Source organism: Drosophila tropicalis, unplaced genomic scaffold (genome assembly GCF_018151085.1).
Source record: "Drosophila tropicalis isolate 14030-0801.00 unplaced genomic scaffold, ASM1815108v1 contig_694, whole genome shotgun sequence".
Taxonomy (NCBI): Eukaryota; Metazoa; Arthropoda; class Insecta; order Diptera; family Drosophilidae; genus Drosophila; species Drosophila tropicalis.
The window spans coordinates 6,080,263-6,096,017 of record NW_027173176.1 but is presented as its reverse complement, the minus strand read 5'-3'; the positions used below and the strand labels follow the sequence as shown (position 1 = coordinate 6,096,017).

Genomic DNA, 15,755 nt, shown 5'->3' with positions numbered 1-15,755 from the left:
AGGGTTTAGGGCAAAGGTTCCACATATTTCGATGACCAATCTCTGAAACTTTAAAAGAACAACACACCAACAATTGATGAGCTTTTAACATTAACACTTAATTTGTTGCTTTGAAATGTGTTAAGTATATATTATATATGTATATTTATGTGCATTTAATTAACCCTAAAACCAAGAACAAACAAATAAATAAGGAGATACAATACAATTAAGCAGTAACATAAAGGTATTAAAATAATCATGCGAATTGTTTATAGAATACAAATGATATATATACTATATGTAACGATCTATTGAAATGCCAGTCAACAATTCTAGAACCGAACCATATATATTAGATATATGTATTTACATATATACATACCTAGATGGTCCTATGAACTACGAAAGTAATCAAAGATATCGAAGATGCAAGGCGGTTAAGTACATATATATGGAAATACATGCATACATGTATATAGAAGGCGAAACCGATAACCAACCATTCGAAGAAGTTGACAAACAAGATTGATGATAACCCGTCCATAATTAGATTCTTTCTCGTCTAAGCAGGATCTAACGAAGCCCAAAACAAAACTAAATAAAAACCACTGGAAAATTCGTTTGGAACTGGCACTCTATATAAATTATCTATATACATACATACATATATGTATTACGTATGACTAAACAAATTTTCGTAGTGCAAGCGGGTATTAAATGAACCGCCATACCCTCCGCTCCCAAACACTCCCCCCCAAAAGAGATCCTACATTTAAAATGAATATATAAAAAGTTTTATAACAAATTGCTAGAAGAATACAAGATCTATGTGTTTTTTCTTTCACACTCACACACGTACACACAAACAACCTTTCTCTCTCTCTCTTTCTCTCTATATATACATACATACATATTGATATATATATACATATATTCTCCCTTACTAAAAGTACTTAGAACATTTGATATATATAGAATTGTGGTTCGGATTGATATTACATAGAAGATTTTTAATAAACCAAGAACAAAACTACGGATATTTACATAATTGAAATACAAATAACTTATATGTATATACATGTGGGTATATATACATATATATATATATATATATATATTTATTTATTTTATTATTAAATAAATTACAAGATATTTCGAAAATAAGCTAAACAAAAAAACCGAAACAAACCGAAAACTTAACCAAAACAAAAGAAAATGTTGATGTGTGAAATTTATAAGACTAGCATATTTCCTACCTAAAGAAAGTAAAACAATATACATATATACTAACGTTATGATAACTAGAAAAGCTAGAGCTGAAATCGATAACTCATAAAAAGCATATATGGAAATCTAATTGATAAGTTTAATAATAACAAACGAAACCAAAAAAAAAAAAAAAAAAAATTGATTGAATTTAAACCAAAAACCAAAGAAACAAAACAAACAAAAAAAGTGAAAAAATTACATTAAACAAAAAAAAAAAAAAAAAAAAAAAACAAATTGATTGTACCTTTTGTCATAATTTCAAAAACAAAAAGAAAAAAAAAAACGAAAATCGAGGGAAATGATATAGAGAGAATCTTGTAGAACTTGGGTGATGCAAAAACGTAATCGAAACAATATGTTTTTAATGGAAAACTAAAATGAATATATATATAGACGTAAAAGCACTTTTATGGGATTTGCTTTACATACATACACATACACACTCATACATACATACATACTACATATGCATAGTGTTTAATGTATAGATGGTATAATTAGTGCGAAAGCGATAACAAAAACCTTAAACAGTTTCAAATTGAAGAATTTAATAAATATTTTTATATATACATATAGCATAGCGCCCCTTCGATTCCCCGCCCCTCCCCCCAACATAGTAAGAGTATGAAAGTCGTCGTTGTAGCAATGTAATCGAATGGAATGAAATATCGGATTAACTTTTATGGCTTATGCGTTAAAAATAAACCTACCAAAATGAACTCAAAATGGCAAAAAATATGAAGATATAAGTATGTGTATACATACATATGTATATGTACATACATATACACATACATATACATACATATACATACATATACATATATATAAATTTATAAACCAAAAGACAGATAATCAAAGCGCGCACACAAATATTTAGAGACTTAGATGATAAGTGACATTTTTTGTGGGCACCAAGTTTATATTCATAGTACATACATACATACATACATACATACATATATGCTAAACACACCTACATATATGTACATACATTCGTATATATATATAACTCCTTGTGTGTAGCAATTGTACCTAAGAATTAGGGAGTAGTCGTTTATGTCATCCGTTTTCGTTTCGTTATGTTCAATTTTATGTTTCTTTTTTTTTCATTTGGGTTAGACAACGAATTTGCCGGGCGTGTAAATGGAAGACTTGTGTATTCCTTGTCCCCAATACCGAATCCCGAAACTAGAGAAAAATAAAAGTAAAAACTAAAACAAAAACAAAATGAAAAATTGCTTCGATCACCAACGAGATGACGGCATCGACTGTTAACCAAGTTAGAACCGTCTAAAAGAACACCCATACATACACACACACACATATATACTTTTTATATTAAACCTACTAACTAACCAAAACAGATATTAAATCTATCTATTAATGTGCACTGAATGTCTCCCTTTTTTCCTTGCTTTTTGTTTCTCAACTTGGTGTCCTTCAATGAAAACCAATTTAAAACAGAATTAAAGAACAAAAAAAATTGGCATGAGTTAAAGCCAAACGTCTTTAGGTCTAAGAACGTTTGCCACAGTTTTCTCCCAAAAGAAAAACCAACACGATGGAAAATTAACAAATAATTTACAATATTTATATGTATAAATATCAAAAACTAAAAACAAAATATAAAAACCAAGCACACCGATACATTTACATTTAGCATGGTAATGGATTAAGCTGAAAACGATGATGGAATCAAAACAAAATAAGTAAAAACAAGAAAACTATATATACATATATATAGACATATATATATATATATATAAATATCTTAATCAAATATGCGTACCTTTTTGAGCAAGTATGAGTAAATTGTAATTCAATGTTAAAGCCAAGCCATAATAATGATTAATATATAAAATAATTAACCAGACCAAACCACAACAACAACAACAACAACAACAAAAATGAGCCGCAACATTTGTATTTATGTATAACTCCCTCCTAAGCCCCTCCTCCCAAACAATCGAGTTCCGATTTCAGCCGATTACTAACAAAAACGAAAACGAAAACAAAACCCATAAGATAATAAGATAAAAACAAAAATTAAAGTTACATGATGAACAACATCTCTAGATAATTGATAAATTATAATGATAATTGAGTAAGAACTTTTGACTTTTATGGCTGTTTAGAGATTTTATAATACATATACATACATATATATATATGTACATATATATATGATGATATTTAAACCAAAAGGCAAACAACACAAACATTTCGTAAATTATTTACATAATCAACACACACACACACACACACACACACGTACACACATATATAGTAAAACACACGACTTTCTACACTGATTTGTGTGTCCCCAAAGGATACTTTGTCTGTATGTACTTACACATACACAACTACATATGTATGTACATCCTGGGACTCTCCCTGTAATTCCCAACCGATTTTCTCTTTCGATTTTCGGCAAATGATTAAAACTAACAAATTAAACAAACAAACCTTTGGCTTGAGACGATAAGGCGATAGGCTCTCCTTGTAGCTAATAGATGAGATAATAGAAGAAAGAGAGAGTTACCAACAAATCGAACATTGTGAAATTTAGTGTCTTTACACTTTAAAGAGTACATATAGAAAAGAAAATGAAAACGAAAACGAAAAACAAAATGAAAATGTAACTAATATAACTTTAATTGTATGTAGATGGATGGTCCATGCAAACACACACACATACACACACACACACACACACACAGACACATTGGACTCAATCACATAATCACATAAAAAAAACAAATGCAAATACAAATACATACATTACTCTCGTCTATATGCCTAAAAGGATAAACGTGTAGTAATCTACAATACAAAAACAACAACAACAACAATTACAAATTAAATGTCTATATATTAACAAACAAACAAAAGATGATGAATTAAATTATATTAAATATATATATATGTGTATATGGAAACGAACGCTATCAAAAATAACAAATACTATAAACGATGCAAAAGAAAAAAAAAAAAAAAAAAAAAAACAAAACAAAAAAAAATTGAAAACCAAAAAAAAAAAAACAGAAAAGAAAACTATAATATAAAAACACAAAATTATCAAAGAAAACGTTTTATTATTTCTTATTGGTCTATAACTAGGCGCCATCTAGCGACAAAACTGTGCACTAGTGTTCTCTTTGAAGCGGTAAGAAAAATCGAGCAAATAACTCATACGACATGTATGCCGATTATTTTTGTGGGTAAGTTGAGTAAGAGAAGCAGATAATGAAGTGAGCTAAATTGTTCAGTTTATTTATTCGATATCTCTACAAAAGTTAATGCTATAACTACAATTCGATCATAGAACAAAGCTTTAGGATTTAGTTCCTGATCTATGTAGTATAATGATTTGAAAAGTAGACCAAGGTTTAGTAGTCAGAAAAATTCCAAAAATCATAGAAGTAATCAGTATAAAAAAAAAAAAATAAAAATATATGTGAAAATAAATGTTTTTTAAATTATATGAAAAATAAGCTAAAATTCTCGAAAAGCCGGTTATAATAGACAGAAAAAGAGAAACTGAAAGAACGAAAGAGAGAGAGAAAGAGAGAGAGAGTTGACAATAACGAAAACAAAACTCTTCCAATAAGTAAGTAGTAGATATTTGAATAAGTAACAATACAAATACAAATCTTTCGTAAAACTTGCTAAATTCTAAATAAAATGGCACATTCGTCCTCCTCCAAGTTCATAATGGGTCAAACGCTGTCCGAGCCGGTGACCACCAAGAATACATCTGGTTGTGAGAACACCACATATCGTGTGGGCTCCAGCTGTATGCAGGGGTGGCGCATTGAAATGGAAGATGCCCATACCCATATATTGTCGCTGCCCGAGGATCCGGTGGCTGCCTTCTTCGGGGTCTATGACGGGCACGGTGGTTCAGCAGTGGCCAAATTCGCTGGCAAGCATTTGCACAAGTTCATCACGAAACGGCCGGAGTATTTCAGTAATAGCGTCGATGTGGCCATGAAGCGGGCATTCTTGGATTTCGACGAGGAGATGCTACGTAATGGTTCGTGGGCTGAGCAAATGGCCGGTTCGACGGCAGTTGTGGTGTTGATTAAAGAGAGGCGTTTGTATTGCGCCAATGCTGGTGACTCGCGGGCAATGGCCATGATCGGGGGCAAGGCGCATGCCCTGTCGGTGGATCACAAGCCAAACGATGACGCCGAAAGTAAACGCATCCACGCTGGCGGCGGTTTTGTTGAATTCAATCGTGTTAATGGTAATCTTGCTCTATCCCGTGCATTGGGTGATTTTATATATAAGAAGAATTCCAACAAGAAGCCGGAGGAGCAAATTGTTACCGCTCTTCCAGATGTTGTAGTCCGTGATATATCCGATGATTGGGAATTTATTATACTGGCCTGTGATGGCATTTGGGATGTAATGACTACATCCGATGTCGGCTACTATGTGCGCCATCGCATTGCCATGGGCATGCAGCCGGAATGCATTTGTGAGGATCTCATGAATCAATGCCTGTCCCCGGATGGCCATGTCACTGGCCTGGGCTGTGACAACATGACCGTTATTTTGGTCTGTTTTCTCCATAACAAATCGTACGAGGATCTAATTGTTCGCTGTGGTACCGCACAACAGAAATCTCCCGGCGACAATGGTGACATCAAAGACAATTTCTCCACTGTCAGTGGCGGCAATGGCAACCTCAGTCTGACTGGCCCAACCAATTCCATCCTAAACCTGAGCCAGTCCATACATGAGACGGGTGTGTTCGATCGTTCCAAATCACCAAAGTCACGCAATCTGGACAATGTCTAAATCCTAAACGCTATGCAAATTCACACGTATTGTTGATTACGTTCTTGTTTCTTTCATTTGGCACTATATATTTCATTTGATTAAACTTCTTTATATATTTTTTGGCCACATTTTGCTTTGTTCATTTGATCCCATCATTAATTATCAAAATCTTTTGTCAAATGAATGAATCCTTGTTAATGTGTTTTTTCTTCCTAGTTGACTAATATTAAGGGGCAGTAATAGAGAAACTTCGGTCATGCGACTTACTTACCTTATGAACATTTCAAAACTAAATTTCCAAACTTAAATAAAACAAGTTTTTCAAATGGCATTTGTATTTTTTCAAGGGATCTCTTGGATCCCTTTGTTTAATTCGAATAAATGTGCAAATCTATAATACAAAATACTCGCTCTATATGTATGTGTATGTACATACCATCATACACACATACATACGTACATATGTATATGTGTAAGTGTATGATCTATATCTTTGGTGCGTTTAGCTGTAGGTTTTTCTCTTTGTTTCTGTTTTTGGGTTTTGTGTTTTCCAAATGCAATGAGACAAAAACAAAAACAACAAAAAAAAATGTGAATACAATTTATGTTTCGTAAGTGCTAAATGAAAAAAAAAAGATGCAATATAATAAGCGATTTTGTTCAATAGATAGAAATATATATAATATAATGTATATAAGTATGTATAAGTATGTAATATAGGTGTATGTGTGTGTGTGTGTGTGTGTGTGTGTGTGTGTGTGTGTAGAGGCTAATTAGTGTTACAGTTATGTCAATTATTGCACCACATGCGGCCGTAAAGTGCTTAAAAATAACGCGACACACACATGTGAAAAGGTGTGTATATGTATGCAGGATGGGGATGGGGAGGGGGGAGGCGGGGGCTACTACAATGATCAGATGAGCAACCAAGAGAGATAGAGAGAGAGGGAGGGAGAGATTAGAAAAGGAGAATAACCGAAAATTACCCACCTATCCATCTACCTATCTACTCCTACTCACCATCTCTCTCTCTCTCTCTCTCTCTCGCATATTACCCATACGCCACAATGGCCAAGTATGTACATACACCATCCATGTGCGCAGAAGAAAATGATTTTTAAAGATAAAGACTAGAGATTCTCTCGTTCGATTTCCGTGCAGGAAACCGCAAATTGGCCTTACAAACAAAAAGTTTTAGATATATATTTAAGTAATAGGTATGTATGTATAAGATTAATATATATATGTATTTATGTTTGAAAAATTCGTGTTTTCTTTTTTTTTTTTAAATTTTTTTTCATTTTTTTTTTTTGAAGGGGGTAAAAATATATATTTTATAAGATTGAACGTTAAAAAAAAATACTGGTCACATTTGTGTGTGTGTGTGTTTGAGTGTGTGTTTGAGTTTGTGTGTTTTGTTTGCTCTTGTCAAAGTCTCTAAGTCCTCGTTATGACTAATTGTAAGTGAAGATCTAAAGTTCTAACGATCAAACGATCTAAATATACATATATCTATATATATATACCTAGAAAGAAGCAACTTTCCATTTCTATCTCTTCTTCTTTCTTTTCTCGATGTAGATTGTATTTTTTTTTTTACTTGCATCTTTTGTTTTGTTTTTTTCTTTACTTTTTGGAATCATCTACTCTCTAATGGTAATTTTATCACATATTTGTTGACTAAAGTTCATTTTCTTTTTTTTCTGTTAGTTTTTTTTTTTTTTTTTTTGGAGCTGGAAAAGGGGGTGGGTGACGTTGAGTTGCGGGGAGGGTGATTTTTGGCGTCTTTTGTGTCTGTGTGGGTTGGCGATTCCGTGTGAATACAGTTAGGTCATGATGGCATAGTTGCCAGTCAATTCGAAGGGACTTGTCTTGGCTGAATGTGTGAAATTGTTCTTTGGCGAAAAATCTACTGGCTGATCCTGCGGTGTAGATAAGGCTCCGGTGGCCACTGCTGTGCCGGCTGTTGTGGATGTTACTGCGGCTGGACTCGAAACTGGGTAGTGTAGATAGGAAGTGGCTAATGGATGCATCTCCTGATATATGGCCGATACAGCTGTTGGCTGTATGACGCTGATGCGTTTAAAACGATCGTGGTCCTCGTTTGCAGAGGACATCATATAGGATTCCGAACGGTATCCAAAGCTGCTCAATGCCGATGACGATGATTGCTTGACATTGATATCTCTCTTCTTCTGTAGCAATTTGTTGGCCAATGTCGATTTGGCCGAGTCTTGGGAGGCAGCAGCTAATGCTATCGTTGTTACCAGCTTCGGGGACGATGATGAGGAGGAAGACGAGGATGATGACGATGATGATGAGGATGATGAGGAGGAGGAGGATAATGTTGGGGGAACAATCGATCTGCGTGTTTCGGCACGATTTTTCATACACGAACTCTCCTCATGCTTGTAGAGATAGGATTTCAAAGCGAATGCCTTGCCACATCGTAAACATGTATGGGGCTTTGTATTCGAATGGGTTTGAATGTGGGCACGAAGATTGGACTTATCGGCAAAGGCCTTGTCGCAAACACTGCACTTGAAGGGCTTCTCTCCGGTGTGGGTACGTATGTGTCCTTGCAGCAGCCAGGGACGTGAGAAGCATTTGCCACAAAATGTGCACTCGCAGCCCTGATTATGTGTCCGCACATGCATCGAGTATGCCGGCATTGAGACATAAACCTTCTCACAGTAGGGACAACGTCGTGCCTTTTTATCCATAATTGACCTACGGAAAGATAATTATAGGTACTTAAAGACGGACGTTCAGTGTATGCAAATGTTGGATGCCTGACTTACCTATGGGTTTGTCTATGGCGTGCCAGATTCGATGAGGTGGAATATTTCTTACCACATTCGGGGCAAATATGCTCATCATCAAGGAGGGATGGAGTGGCAATCTCCCCGTTCGGATGACGGTGATGTGACGGTTGCTCCTCGCCGGACTGTTGGGCACTGCTGCTGCAACTGCTGCTGGCACATGAGTTCGAATCGGATATGGTGCATCTACGCAATTTCCTGCGATCGAACACTTTGTGGCTATAATAGTTCGAATCATCGTCCGATGAGGCATAGAAATTTGTATTCATTTTCATTTCGGGTTCACTCTGTCTCTGTTGTCTGCTTCCTGTACTTAAGGGACCCGCTGCCAGTGTAACATTAGCCAATTGGGTCAAGTTGTACAGCTCTTCGGGTATGGGTGTATTTTGCTCAACTTTGGTCATGCTTTCCAATTCCGATTCCAATCCGATTCGTTAGACAAAATTTCTGCAAAATTCGAAACATTCTCCTATGATAAAATAGAAATGACTAGACGTGTTTCTGCTTGAATTAGATGACGTATAGCCAAAAGAGAGAAAGGTGAAGCAACTTGCTAAATAAGTCCCAGATGCGTCATTTTAACGACGTGAATAACAAATGAATATCTATCTTAAATATATATATCTACATATGTATATACATATGTATAAGACCCCCCTCATAATTGTCCATATACATGTACATACATACATTCATGCTTTTCTGCTAGACAAAATTTAATAATTTAATAACGCAAATTCGTATCGCAATGCCTCAATCGAAATGCCCCGCCTCCCCTCTTCTACAAAAAAACCTCTTCATCATCATCATCATTATAGATAGATCTTTTTCAATTATCATCAAGTTTTTCTTTTAGTTATTTGTTTATTTTCGCCAGCATTGCATCAATTTATAAATATTAAGGACAAAGTCGAGAGGCCATCACCAAAGTCACTTTTACATCCCCATACCCATACCCATACCCATACCCATATCCATACCCACACCCAATTCCCATAGTATACAACCGTATACGGGGCGTATGATTAACGTCAGAATCACAGAATTTCTCGCACTTGTTGGCTTTGGGGTTGATGTTGCCGTTGCCGATGCCGATGCCGTTGCATTTTGCCTCTTACCATGTTGAATATAAATTTATGTCGAAATGAATGCGCTTAATTTGTTGTTCATGTTGTCTTGGCATTGATTAATCTGGCCTACGTAATTGGCACAACTCTCTAGCGTCAGTCAGTCAGGTGGTGTGTGTGTGTGTGTGTGTGTGCGTGCGATTCTCTAGAGCATTTTCGAAAAGATGGCCTAGTTGAGAGAGTGACATTTATTTATTTGATTATTTATGACCCTTTTCTCGTGTGAGTTTTATTGCTTTCTGATCATAAAACCTAATGAAAATCACCATAAAAGTCATTCTAATGAGCAGAGAAAATGCAACAAAGGAGAAAAAGGAAAATAGATCAAAGAGCCAGAGCAAATAGTTTGCAAAATGAAGAAAGATAATGTAATCAAAGAAGAAAACGGGGAACAAATTTGAAAGAACTTTGAAACAGGAAGTTAAACGAAGCGGGGAAGGAAAGTCAGAAAAATTTAATCAAGTTATGAATTAGAAATTGATACACACATAACCGTGAGGCAGACAGACAGACAGAGAAAGAGGGAAAGTAGATAATGCCAACTGTACTTTGTTTAGTTTAAACAATTTCAACTAATTTTCATTTCATTGGAAATGGAAATGCAATCAAAAATTTCTACTTAACAGAGCCTACCTTAACGATAATACAAATTGATTTCTTGTTTTCGATTGGATTATCTAGTCGACTAATAAAATAATTACGCATCTCTCTCTCTCTCTCTCTCTACCTATCTGTCTGTCTGTCTGTCTGCTAAAGAGCCAATCAAATTTTATATATCCGCTCGCACTTGGGCAAAATTTTTGTTTATTGTTGAAATATTGTTCTTTTTGTTGGTATTGTTGTTTTTGTTTTTCGTAATCGTCTAAATAATCGATTAATGCTTATTGCCACAATAAGCAATAGTTAGAAATGTACAATGAGAGAAAAAGGGTGTTTGGGCGTACGAGGAGGAGTAGAGGGAGAAGGACCTGGAGCAGGTCATGTGCAATATGGGGCGGCTGTTTTTGTGCTTGATTTTTGTTTGTTTCTTTAGCGGCCGTTATACCGTCTGAGGCCAACCGCATGATATTCGGTCACGGTGTGGGTGCCAGCTCCTCGCACCACCGCCACCACCACCACCACCATCTCGGCGAGACTTTTGCAACCTGTTGAGCATTCTTAGCAGCCAAATTGTTGTTGCCGCAACGCGAAGAGTACATCAAAATGTTTGTGGCCATTAAAAGCAACAACACAAACGAAAAAGAAAGAAAAGATTTTGTTTTTTTTTTTTTTTTGCCAAAAGGTGGGTGAAGGTGGTTTTCCATTGAAAATTAAGAGAATACTTACATATATCTCTCCCACATACATACAGACATATGTAGATATAGATGAATGTATATAGAAATGGAAATTGATAGATTCGAGTGTGGGATGCCAGACGTACAACAATTTGTGTCTAAGCAATTTGCGGCCCATTTATTTATATATACAACCCGAAAGTATTTTGCCTCACATCCCCATTGCCCATTGCCGACTGCCAATTGCCCAGGCCCATGCCCAGGTGGTTGCCTGTCTGATACAATATATACATATGTATGTACATACATATATGTATATAGACATATATTCTATTTAACCAGGTATTGGTTCCAAAGAAAAGAAAAGCAACGCAACAATAACAAAAAAAGAATAAATGAAACGACAGAATTCTATTCTCTAGAAAATTTTAAACAGCTGACAAGTGGGAAAAAGTTTTGTGCTTCTTGTGGTTGTGGGGGGGATGGGGATGGGTGGGTGGTGGTAGGTTCTCTTCCCGACCTCCTCTAACTACAACAACATGATATAGGTACATATTCATATTTGCAATATTTTCCGATGCCAGAAACATCTCAACACACACAAAATAAATGAAAAACCAAAAAAAAAAAAAAAAAAAAAATGTAAAAGAAAATGAAGAGAATGTCGCATGTTTCTATGACAGAATGTTAATTAATTATTCGTTGGCCCGTGCGATCGCAGATCGGTAATCGCAGATGACAAGTCTGAAGAGTATGAAAGGAAATGCGGCAACTGGGTGGAGGGTGCGAAGAGCATGCAGAGTTGCCAAAACAGCAACGATAATTGGTGGTGCAGGTTCAGGTTAGATATATGTATGTACCTATATCTGCATATATATGCATCTATTCCCCCTCCTGTCATACACGAAAACATGTGTCTGTGTATGTAGCTAGCACGATTCGGAGGGGGAGGGAGGGAGCAAGCCTTCAAATTGAACTGCTTTCATTTGGTTTGGGTGAATTATGACATGTTTATACTTATGACTGAGGAAATTGTTTTTTTCTATTTCTTTTCTTGGCCAATATCCCGAAAACCGAACAAAACTCAACTAAAATGTCTCTGCATTGAATTCACATTCGAATTGAAGATATACAGATAGAAGGAGAATGAGTGGGAACAATATGGAATGACATTGAATAAGTCGGCATACAATAACTTGTGATTTATGTGACTGGCGACTGGAACAGCAAACATTTCTATAATGAAATATCACAAAAATGTATGTTTTATTTTGCCTTTTAATTGGCGTACAGTGCGGCTCAATCGAATAGGTTCACCTCATTTGGTTCTACTTCCGTTTATCAAACTATTAAACTCTAGTTAAACTCTGCAAACCCTATTGAGAAGATCCACCTAAACAGCATCCATGAAGAGAAGCCAATTTGTATGATTACTAATTACTCATTCTCTTGTTTAATACAATTTAGTTCATGTGTCGATTCTATTTTATTCACCTGCGGTGTATTATCTTACTTTATGATAATCGAATGCAATCTATTTAATTATGTCTTGGGACTATAATATTGTAAGCTTGTCGCAAAGGATTAGTTAAAAAGTTAAGAGCATCGCTCAGAGAGGATTATAGATCCCAATTAAAAACATATGCATCAATTTAATTGGACCACATCAGAGTCTTTTAAATAATAATAACCTCGATATTTTGCAAATGCATTCCTTGTGAACCCAAAACAACAATGGACCATGGAAATTTGTTTTCTGTTTTTTTGTTTTTTCTTAACTTATTGTATACAATCGGAATCGGTAGAAATTGGTTGTTTTCCTTTTTTTTTTGTTGTTTTGTTTTTCTGCGCAAATTGATCGGCAAAGCACACGCAGTGAGTCCGAAAAGAAAGTTCAAAGTCCTGTTAATGTACACAGAGAAAAAGAAAGAAGCGAAAGAAATGTTAATGGCGTTGGCGGCGGTGGTGGCCTTAACGCATTGCATGCTGGTGGCTGCTGCAGCGATCTTCCTATTTTTAAATCCAAAAACAAAAAACTGCCAAGGGGAAGGGGAATGACAACGACAACGGCAACGGCACGACCAAGATGAGAAAAACGGGCTACACGGGGGCAGAAAGAGTGGCCAAGAGGCCAGAAGAGAGATGGCTATGTGAGGGTGTGGGAGAGAGGGAGAGGGGGGACTGAAAGTGTGTGCATAGTTTACATTTTAGTTCAAACTTGAAAAATGCAAATGCCATAATAATAAACAAATGGCGCCACGGGTCGAGTTCGAGTTCGGGGACTTTTCGAGTCAATGCCATCCATCCATCCATTCCATCCGTACGGACATCATCTAGGTAGGGAGTGCTATTATAGGAGATTGTTTACCGCATTGTGTACCCCATTGATCCCTCATCAATCGTTGCCTTAAACGTTGAGTTTTTGAAGGTAAATTGTGTTTACATCGACAATTTACAAACTCAAGATCACAAAGGATGCATGTGGAATAGTATAAGAGATAGGAGAATAGAGAGAGAGAGAGAGAGAGATTCGTTTATAGAAAATACACTAATTCTACGCAAATTGCTTTTCTAGACAATAGGAAAAACACATTTTGTTGTTGTTGTTGTTGTTCTTTTGCTTTGTCATATCCTTTGCCATTTCCCTATTCTAGCCAATTTTTGTTGTCTCACACAAAATGTCAAAATATCAAAAGAAATAATAATATTAATTTAACAAGTGTGATGTCGCTTCTTGTTCTATCTCTCTCTCTCTCTCTCTCTCTCTCTCTCTCACTCTCTCTATCTGTCTCTCTGGGGGGTGAGATTATTAAATTCTAAATTATTTCCTCAACATTTAAAATGCACTCGGACTAACATTAGTTAAATTATAAAACCAATTAGAAAGGAAATATTGAAACGGAAACGGAAACTTACCCTCTCAAACGTGATGGGGGGATGTAATCTGGAGATCCGGCGTATTTCTTTACTTTTGTTTTTTGGGGGGATGGATTGAAAAGCTGTCGTTCACCAGGGCTTGTGTGTGTGTTTGTGTGTGGGGCTTCTTTTTGTATGTTTAACTTTTGTTTTTCGGGCCGATTGATTGATTCTGGCTGTCAATATGTTTGCACTCTCGATTATATAGAAGAGACGTTGTCTGAATGATTCATATAGAGAATCGATGCGCCATCAATAATATATCACACACAATGTACTTAATTCGTATGCTCTGAAGATTTTCACGTATTTCATCATACACCACATACGCACACACACACACACACACACTAAGATGTGTGTGATGTGACTGATAGCTGGTTGATGGTGGGTGGGTGGGGTGCTGGTTAATTGCTGCTGCTGCTTCTGGTGATTATGATGGTAGTTTATTTAACCGATCCTCACTAATTATTGCAAAACGAACAATAAAAAAAAAAACACACACACACAAAACGCCGATCGAAATCGAAAACTGTAAAATGAATGTCGGGAAAACTTTTTCATATATTGTTTTTCTTCTTGTTGTTGTTGTTGTTGTTGTCGATGACGATATTCGTCGACAACGCAACGCCACGAGATCTCAGGAAGAACTGAATGTTCTTCAATATACCACTTACAGTTTTTACATCTTTTGCGGGCCTCCAACCGTACGTACACACACCTAAATCTGTGTGCGTGTGTGTGTGTGTACGTAAGCCGAGGGAGACGTAGACACGACAGCAAGCAGCTGTTTTACGTTTTTACCCCCTCCGATAGCGAGGATCGGGCCGATCACGAGAGGAAGACCCAGCTAGTAGCGAGAGGCAATACCACCGCCGCCTCCGACGATTGGACAGAACAAGTGTGTGCGGTTTAAAAATAAATCGAAAATAATGTTTTTATTATGCTCTCCCTCTTGCTCTCACTCTCCTTTTCTCTCTCTCTCTCTCTCGCTCTCTTTATCTTTCTCTGTGGTCTGCTTGGCTTGCTTTCCCAAAAGGGAAAACTACAGTTGCTCCTCCGGTGGCAGTTGGTGGCATCATCAAGGATAGGGACCACTGCGCAGAATTTTCATAGTTTTCTTTTTGTTTTTGTTTCTAATGCAGCCAGTGTCAAAAACCTCGCACAGAGATCCATCCCATGCTGTGGGAGAGGGAGGGAAGCAAAGAGAGAAATGAGAATTCACTAGCCGGTTAAGAGATTCAAACACAAAAATTCCTATTAGAAGTTTTGTAAAGTACATATGTACATGGGGGAAAGAGGGTGGGAAGGTAAATGGAGGTGAGATGGGGCTGAGACAACGCAAGGCAAGACAAGTAAGTGGTAAGGGGACACAGAGAGAGAGAGAGAGAGAGAGAGAGAGAGAGAGAGAGAGAGAGAGAGGATGACGCAGTCGTGCAATTTGGCATTTTCAACGAAAATGGGAATGTATGTCTGTGTGTGTCTGTGACTGTTCGAAATAGATTCGCTCACCTGTCTCTCCCCACCCTTCTCTCCCTTGGACAATCACACCCCACCGCCCCCCCGCACCA

At 36.5% G+C, this 15,755-nt stretch overlaps 2 protein-coding genes across 3 annotated transcripts; one reads left to right on the top strand and one right to left on the bottom strand.

Annotated features, from left to right (window-relative positions):
- The first annotated feature begins 4,638 nt into the window (after nt 1–4,638).
- Nucleotides 4,639–6,170, top strand: Ppm1. The gene is made up of 2 exons (XM_068292797.1): nt 4,639–4,864; nt 4,963–6,170. The coding sequence occupies exon 2, from the start codon at nt 4,969–4,971 to the stop codon at nt 6,058–6,060; it is 1,092 nt and encodes a 363-aa protein (XP_068148898.1). The 5' UTR covers nt 4,639–4,864; nt 4,963–4,968; the 3' UTR covers nt 6,061–6,170.
- Nucleotides 6,171–6,373: 203 nt separating this feature from the next.
- Kah (Kahuli) lies at nt 6,374–14,637 on the bottom strand. 2 transcript variants are annotated; one of them, XM_068292593.1, is made up of 3 exons: nt 14,185–14,637; nt 8,844–9,311; nt 6,374–8,772 (listed from the first exon to the last, which is right to left on the bottom strand). In XM_068292593.1, the coding sequence occupies exons 2-3, from the start codon at nt 9,266–9,268 to the stop codon at nt 7,869–7,871; spliced, it is 1,329 nt and encodes a 442-aa protein (XP_068148694.1). In that variant the 5' UTR covers nt 9,269–9,311; nt 14,185–14,637; the 3' UTR covers nt 6,374–7,868. The 2 variants fall into 2 exon arrangements, with proteins under 2 accessions (XP_068148694.1, XP_068148695.1); XM_068292594.1 differs by lacking the exon at nt 14,185–14,637 and adding an exon at nt 11,037–11,148.
- Between the last annotated feature and the right edge of the window lie 1,118 nt (nt 14,638–15,755).